The sequence below is a fragment of the Lissotriton helveticus genome, assembly GCF_964261635.1.
Source record: "Lissotriton helveticus chromosome 1_1 unlocalized genomic scaffold, aLisHel1.1 SUPER_1_unloc_29, whole genome shotgun sequence".
NCBI classification, from domain to species: domain Eukaryota; kingdom Metazoa; phylum Chordata; class Amphibia; order Caudata; family Salamandridae; genus Lissotriton; species Lissotriton helveticus.
In genome coordinates, this window is record NW_027611669.1 from 1424272 (window position 1) to 1433240 (window position 8969).

Here is an 8969-nt window from a genome sequence, read left to right on the forward strand (position 1 = left end):
CCGGGAGAGTGACGGAGGCATCTGCAACAGGCGAGACGGATTATTTACAGTGCTCACAGCGGGACGCCGGGGGGCACGCTGTATAGGTTATAATGGCGGAATCAAGAAACAGCAGGAGAAGGGATGCGGCGGACAAATTATTTTCGCATGCTGGGAGCAGCAGAGATGACAATACTCGTGAAAAGGTACTCACAGGTAAAACATCGGATGATGTAAAAAAACTATGGGATCTGCTATGGAAAGCCCCAAAAAGAGAACAATCCAAATGGTGGGAAGCGGCTGCACTCACAAAGTATCTGGAATGCAATCGTATTCCACGGGGATTACGTATATTCATAGTGCCTACATTTCAAAAACCAGACCCAGATCTAATTAATGCATGGATGGAAAACAATCACAACTGCTCAACGAATATGTTGAAAATGTTAATAAAGGATGCGGAGAAAGAATGCACGACATTGGGAGATGAAATAGAAACTATAACCGGCAAACTAAAAGAAAAACGTTCTGAGAGTGAGTTTACAACGGAAATGGCCAAAATTAACAAACGGCTGGAGAAAATTGAACAAGAGATTAAGGAGAAGAAACAAAGTAAATTCCTCCGTGATGAGGTCGACTACAATAAAGGTCAGATCCTAACTTTTGCTAAGAAATTCGATGCCCTAAGGGAGTCGGCAAAAACAAAGGGGAGAACAGAGCATTCCACAAAAAATGTGGCGGCGGATGACACTGCTACAGAACGACAACAGGATACAGTATCAGTTGAATTGGAAATTGACTCTATGGAGAGTGACACTCCGGAACAGGCAGAATCGGTTCAACCAAAAGACCGAATTTTAAAAGAATTCGCCCTAATGGCACAAGATCGCCAGATGGGCACGCCCCCAAGGAATCATGGAAGAGGCGGCAGAGGAGGAAGCAAGGCCAACAGAGGAGGAAGTTCATACAGCGTGGCCAGTCCAGTGGGGCTACGCACAAGAGGCAAGGCGGCGAAGAAATGACAGCAAAAACAGTGGTAAATTTATCAAAACGTACATTAACGGCTGATCAAATGTTAACATTATCGCGGGGCTTGTCTTTTTGTCCCACTGCAAAGTTTAATTTCACCAACTCACGCATTGACTTATTCAAGTTCACTCGCAAACTTAAGTTGAAAAAATGGTTTGCCAGCAAGACAAGGTTAAAAAGGGACAATGTAGTTGATACTCCTAGTTTGCTAACTCCCAATGATGCTGAAGTTTTGCAAGCATTTCAAGAACTAGCAGGCTGTCAAAATGTAAATACAGACCCTTTAAGTAATCTGATGGAATCAGAAAGGGTCGATATGTGCAGCGCAAGCGGTTTTAAACCTAAATCAATTTTTGTGCCTAATATCGCTAATATGTATATTGACAGCTTTGAACAAGGGGTGCTAGATGAAATGCGCAAAATAAGTAAAAAAAGACCCAAAATGAATCTTAATTTGAATAAGAATCAAATTTTGGCATTAAAAGATATGGAAAGCTGGAATGATGTCGTCATCAAGAACAGCGACAAGGGGGGCAACGTGGTGATTTGGCCCACTGAAATGTACTTGGAGGAAGGGTATAGACAGCTGAATGATAAAGAAAATTATGTCATAACTACTAGAGAGGAATATAACAACATGAAGCAAATGTACTTTGACAAATTGTTTGACTGGAAAGCGAAAGGCATTATTGAGGACGAGGAATACAAGTACCTATTATGTAAATATCCTACAGTACCAGCATTATACTTGTTGCCTAAACTGCACAAGGACATGGAGAAACCGCCAGGGAGACCGATTGTCTCCTCGGTGGGAAGCCTGTTAGAGAAAACGTCGCGTTACATTGACCATTTCCTACAGCCGCTAGTCCAATCATTGCCATCATATGTCAAAGACACTTCTGATTTTCTTAGAAAAATCAACAATTTCTCTTGGAAAACAGAATACCTAATGATAAGTTTTGATGTTATAAGCTTATACACCAGCATACCCCAAAATCTGGGGTTAGAAGCTTGTAGACACTTCCTTAAACAGCGTTCCATCTCACACTTTCAGCATACTAACATGATTATAGACATGATGCAGATATGTCTTGAAAATAATTTTTTCATTTTTGATAAAAAAATGTACAGACAGATACGGGGGACGGCGATGGGGACTTGCTTCGCCCCCAGCTTTGCGGGACTCTTCATGGGCTGGTGGGAGGAGCAAGTGGTGAGTAACATCTCCCTCTTTAATACCCACGCCGTCCTTTGGCTGCGTTACATAGACGACATCTTCTGCGTGTGGGATGGCACACGGGAACAAGCCCTTGAGTTTGAGACTACCATTAACAGGAATAGTCTAAACCTCCAATTTACGAGTCATTTGAGTCAAAAAACACTGGAATTTTTAGATGTAACTCTGCTGATTAAGGATGGAGCTCTGACGAGCTCTTTATTCCGCAAAAAAACAGCTGGAAACAGTATTTTACACGCAGACAGCTGTCACCCTGATACACTCATACGGAGCATACCACTGGGGGAGCTGATTAGAGCTAAACGCAATTGCAGCACAGAGGAACACTATCAGCTAGAAAAACAAACCATGAGGGCTAGGTTTCAGGAAAGGGGATATTCTAACAAGAGTATCACACAGGCGGAGAAAACTGTAGATCTAAGAACAAGATCAGATCTCTTGGCCCCCAGGGAACGCCAAAGCGATGAGAAAATCCGTTTTATAACAGGGTATAGCAGTCAGTCCTGGGAAGTAAGACGTAGTCTACGGAAGTTCTGGGATGTCCTCAAATTGGATAAAGATCTGTGTGGAGTTATACATGATGCCCCTTCTATTACATATACTAAAGCAAGATCACTCAGGGACTACTTATGTAGTACACTTATCAAGGAAAGCCCTAAAGCTAACGCCATACAGGGATTTTAACCTTGTAAAAAATGCAAGGCATGCAAAATGAGTAGAAATTGCAAATCATTAAAAATATCTAAGGATCAAGAGGCACACAAAATCACAAAACATCTCAGCTGTTCGACAGATTATGCCATCTATGCACTGCAGTGTCCCTGTGAGAAGTTTTATATTGGTTGTACTACTAAGCATGCGAAACTACGGGTTCTAGAGCATCTAAGAGCTATAAAGAATGTGAACCACCAATACCCGGTGGCGAGGCATTTTGCCGCAGAACACAATCAGAATCCCAATTTATTAACATTCACTGTATTGGATTGTGTTGGGAATAAGGAAAGAGGTGGGAATAGATGGCTAGAGCTCCGTAAGTGGGAATCCAAGTACATAATTAAATACAACACCATCCAACCATTTGGGCACAATCTTGGGGAGGAACTAGCAGTCCACTTATATGAGTAACCTGTCTTTTGAAAATAATGAAGGAATTGTCGTCGCATGTCTAATGTCAAATTTTTAAGTTTTTAAAGTAACATGATCTTATTAGTATTTACACAAATAGCAAAATTTACTGTTTATGATTGACACATACAGGCTTAAAATCACATTACTTTTTGTTTTCAGGTCCTGAACTACATGCCCACTTGGGCGGAATTGAGAGCTTGGCTTTGCGGGTGCAATATTGCGGCAAGATTACGAGCCTATTGGGGCATGAGACACTTTCTTTATTTTTGACATTGCGGATAAGCTATGAACTTTGACTGTGATTAATTTTGGTTCTGCATTTAGAATATAAGACACGAGCCCACTGGGGCCTCATATGGGTAGCAATGCTATTCTCTGGTAATTTTTAGGTGATTCAAGCAATGCAAATACGAATCACAGTGTTATCACTTGTTAAAAATGTATATAGTATAAAATATAGCAGACCTGCATGACATTTATATGATTACACGCAACTTGCAAAGCCATTAGTTTATTGAAACCTTCACGTTAGTACGAATACCTAAATGTGTCTTCTATGTTCACTATCACGTGATGCATGACGTAATGTTATTCACTTTCAACTTTAAAAGAATGGCGCTTTTGTTTATACTCCACCCGTGATCAAGAGGTAGGATTACCTCGAAACGCGTTGGGGCTGTTTATTTTCGCTAAATAAACCTGAGCACTGAATAAGGAAACTGGGCTTCGACTCTGGTATTTTCTCTAAGAAACTACACCAGGTACTTTTGAATTTCTATGGTTTGGCGACCCGGTCGAACGCCCGCCGTGCAAGCGGCAGAAGCACGCCACTTTTCAAGGAATATATATATATATATATATATATATATATATATATATATATATATATATATATATATATATATATGTATATATATATCCATTGTCACATTCCTTGCACTTGAATGGTTTTCCAGTGTGTATTCGCTGATATTTTCTTAATATTGGTGATTCACTAAAACTACTTCTACATTCTCTGCAATGGTATGGTTTTTCCCCTGTGTGTGTTCTCTGGCGGTACTTTCGGTCTGATAATCGACTAAAGCTCTTCAGACATTCATTGCACTTGAATGTTTTTTCCCCGGTGTGCGTTTGCTGATGAATCCTTAATGTTGAAGATTCACTAAAACTACTTCCAGATTCACTGAACTTGAATGATTTCCCCCTGTATGCGTACTCTGATGCTGTTTTATGTCTAGGCTGTGAGGTTTTAGGTTTAAACCTATAATAACTGATAAAAACCCACTGAAAGAAAAATAGCCCTCACCGGTGAAAACATATAAACACCTGCACAACCACAAACTAAATGCCATTTAAAGAAAGGAAAAAGAAAGTGAAAGAGTAATTTTGTTCTTACTGAAGGGGTCAATAAAATTTAACTTTGTTATACAAGCTAGCAGTAAGAAAGACTGGCTAACATTATTCTGCTTGAGTTTTGTTCTTTAGGGATGCCACTAAAATATTGTTTCTTCTTCCTTTTAGTTTTTTCAGTTTTATGGCCTTCGGTCTAAAGATGCAGGGTTTAGTTTCATGTTTTAGGTCTAGTTTAATTATTTTATAAACTGTAGAGAATCAGGACATATCAAACTCATATTTGATATTTTGGCTGCATTTGATTCTTTCACTGATAGGTAAAATGGCTAGTTTCATAAAAATCTTTCCTAATATGTGTCATCAGATTTACCCACAGAGAATGGGTAAAAACCCTTAATACATCAGACCATAATTTCTAGTGGGTCAGTATTGATAGTAGGTGAATTGCCAACACCTCAGGCTTTAAACATTAAATGCAAGGTATAGTGACAAGTATATATATCACCAAGCATCTGGGATAGTGGTAAAAAAGTGACACCAGACTTTTGGAAAACATGGAACGCAGTGTCACTTGTTATGCTCTGCAAAAAAGGTTCTTTCCAAGTTCAACAAAGATTGGAGTGATATTGTTTGTATTTGCAGTGATTCAGCTATGTATATAAAAAATTTGTGTGATGACCTGTCAAAATTGATACCTGAGCTGAAGTGATTCCCTGTAGGAGATCCTTGCCACTTGTTAGATGGTATGCTGAAAGCATCTTTACAATCTTCAGAGTTAATGAGGGATGCTATTGACTTTTTAGTCCATTCTGGTGCACTGTTTTTTTATGACCAGGAACTAAAACGCAAATATTTATCATTTTGTGCTTTATGTGGCATCAAAGAAAGAGTCATCCCAACTGTGTCCCTTAGCTGACGGTTCTCAGCCCAAGGGGCTATGAATGCTGAGAGGGCCTTTTCAGAGAAGTTTACATGGGAAGGAAAGCGCGAACGCACATGGCAAAAAACTCACTGAAGAAGTATTGTATGGTGTACTACAATAAGATTAATTTGCAAAAATCTCTTTGGACCTCATATACACTATACGTACACTGTCTATATACCATGTTCTGTCAGTGCAGAAAGCAAGCAATAATAAAAACAAAACGTTCCATAAACACCAGAAAAACACTTTTTCTGTTGTTTTTAGTGGCGTGAAAATGTGTAACCACTGAAAACAACTGTTTTTTAACATATTGAAAACACTGAAAACCCCCCACCAGAATTTACCAAAAATAGAAACTGAAAACAGGACAGCCTATTTATGTCTGATAATGGAACAAATCTCTTCATACATTCACTGCACTGGTATGGTTTTTCCCCGGTGTGTGTTTTCTGATGCTGTTTTAGGTATGATGATTGACAAAAGCTCTTCACACATTTACTGCACTTAAATGGTTTTTCCCCTCTGTGTGTTCGCTGATGAATCCTTAATGTTGAAGATTCATTAAAACTACTTTCACATTCACTGCACTGGAATGGTTTTCCCCGTGTGTGTTCTCTGATGCCGTTTTAGGCTTGATAAATATATAAAGCTCTTCCCACATTCATTGCAATTGAATGGGTTTTCCCCTGTGTGTGTTCGCAGATGTTGCCTTAATGTTGATGAATCACTAAAACTTCTTCGACATTCACTGCACTGGAAGGGTTTTTCTCCAGTGTGTGTTCTCTGATGACGTTTTTGGTTTGATATAGATTGAAAGCTCTTCCCACATCCATTGCACTTGAATGGAAATTCCCCGGTGTGTGTTCTCTGATGCTGTTTTAGGTTTGATAATCGAATAAACCTCTTCTCACATACACTGCACTGGTATGGTTTTTCCCCGGTGTGTGTTTTCTGATGCTCTTTTAGGTGTGATGATCGAGAAAAGCTCTTCACACATTCACTGCACTTAAATGGTTTTTCCCCTGTGTGTTTTCGCTGATGATTCCTTAATGTTGCCAAATTCCTAAAACTACTTCCACATTCACTGCACTGGAATGGTTTTTCCCCTGTGTGTGTTCGCTGATGAATCCTTAATGTTGAAGATCGTCTAAAGCTACTTTCACATTCACTGCACTTGAATGGTTTTTCCCCTGTGTGTGTTCGCTGATGAATCCTTAATGTTGAAGATGCACTAAAACTACTTTCACATTCACTGCACTGGAATGGTTTTCCCCCTGTGTGTGTTCTCTGATGCTGTTTTAGGCTTGATAAATATATAAAGCTCTTCCCACATTCATTGCAATTGAATGGTTTTTCCCCTGTGTGTGTTCGCAGATGTTTCCTTACTGTTGATGAATCACTAAACCTTCTTCCACATTCACTGCACTGGAATGGTTTTTCCCCAGTGTGAGTTCTCTGGTGACATTTTAGGCTTGATAAATATATAAAGCTCTTCCCACATCCATTGCACTTGAATGGGTTTTCCCCAGTGTGTGTTCTCTGATGCCTTTTTAGGTCTGATAATCGAATAAACCTCTTCTCACATTCACTGCACTGGTGTGGTTTTTCCCCGGTGTGTGTTTTCTGATGGTATTTTAGGTGTGATGATTGACAAAAGCTCTTCACACATTCACTGCACTTAAATGGTTGTTCCCCTGTGTGTGTTCGCTGATGATGTCTTAATGTTGACAAATCACTAAAACTACTTCCACATTCACTGCACTGAAATGGCTTTTCTCCTGTGTGTGTTCGCTGATGAATCCTTAATGTTGAAGATTGACTAAAACTACTTCCACATTCACTGCACTGGAATGGCTTTTCCCCTGTGTGTGTTCGCTGATGGTTCCTTAATGTTGAAGATTGACTAAAACTACTTTCACATTCACTGCACTTGAATGGTTTTCCCCCTGTGTGTGTTCTCTGATGCAGTTTTAGTCCTGATGAATATATAAAGCTCTTCCCACATTCATTGCAATTGAATGGTTTTTCCCCTGTGTGTGTTCGCAGATGTTTCCTTAATGTTGATGAATCACTAAAACGTCTTTCACATTCACTGCACTGGAATGGTTTTTCCCCAGTGTGTGTTCGCTGATGCTGTTTTAGGTGTGATAATCGATTAAACTTCTTCACACATTCAGTGCAATTATATGGTTTTTCTCCTGTGTGTGTTCTCAGATGGTATTTTAGGTCTGATAATCGACTAAAGCTCTTCAAACATTCACTGCACTTGAATGGTTTTTCTCCTGTGTGTGTTCGCTGATGATTCTGTAATGTTGACGAATCACTAAAACGACTTCCACATTCACTGCAATGATATGGTTTTTCGCCAGTGTGTGTTCCCTGATGCCGTTTTAGGTTTGCTAATTGACTAAAGCTCTTCCCACATTCATTGCACTTGAATGGTTTTTCCCCTGTGTGTGTTCGCTGATGATCCCTTAATGTTGAAGAGTAATTAAAACAACTTTCACATTCACTGCAATGGTATGGTTTTTCCCCTGTGTGTGTTTGCTGATGTGTCTGGAGACCTGATAGCTGGCTAAAGCTCTTCATACATTCAGTGCAATGATATGGTTTTTCCCCTGTGTGTGTTCGTTGATGTCTTTTTAGGCCTGATAATTGAATAAAGCTCTTTGCACATTCAGTGCATTTGAATAGTTTTTTCCCTGTGTGTGTTTGCTGATGGGGTTTTAATATTGAAGACAAACTAAAGCCCTCACTGCATGTGTCTGAGACTTCTCTCTTGGTTAGCGTCTCTGGGTCTGGTATATACTTGTTTACATCCATTGACTGTACTTCCTGAAGGGCCAACATGACTGATAAAGCACTTGTGTTATTCTTGCATTCTCTGTATGTATCGTTTGCCTTCCGATTAAAGAATAAAGTGCAATGGTCACCAATTATTTCCCAATCTCATAACGTGTGTAAGGCTTCTTCTTGGGCGATTGTGTCTTCAGACTGGATAATGGTTCTGCACGCATGCGGGTAAAGATCCATTGTCCTTCTGGTCGGGACACACTGGGACAGTGCTCTTTATTTTAGACTGCAAAACACCTATTTCTTTTAATCTTCAGTTGTCTGACTCCACTCCGTTGCGATTTTCAATGGTTGCTGTGGATTGGTCTGAAACAGTTTGCAATACACCTCTAGCACTGAATGGTGGCCTGGTATTATTTAAGGAAGCAGAGCACTGCTGTAACCACCTCATACCAACCTCATGATCAAAGCTGTTATTGGACATGTTTACACAAGAGGAGGTTTATCAGTGTTGTCTTAATTTTC

At 39.7% G+C, this 8969-nt stretch overlaps 1 protein-coding gene across 1 annotated transcript; it reads right to left on the reverse strand.

The window, feature by feature from the left end:
• Positions 1–1047: 1047 nt before the first annotated feature.
• On the reverse strand, positions 1048–8713 carry LOC144805833 (uncharacterized). Its single transcript, XM_078672312.1, has 2 exons — positions 7151–8713; positions 1048–1232 (listed from the first exon to the last, which is right to left on the reverse strand). Exons 1-2 carry the CDS (start codon positions 8499–8501, stop codon positions 1048–1050), a joined length of 1536 nt encoding a protein of 511 aa, XP_078528438.1. The 5' UTR covers positions 8502–8713.
• Between the last annotated feature and the right edge of the window lie 256 nt (positions 8714–8969).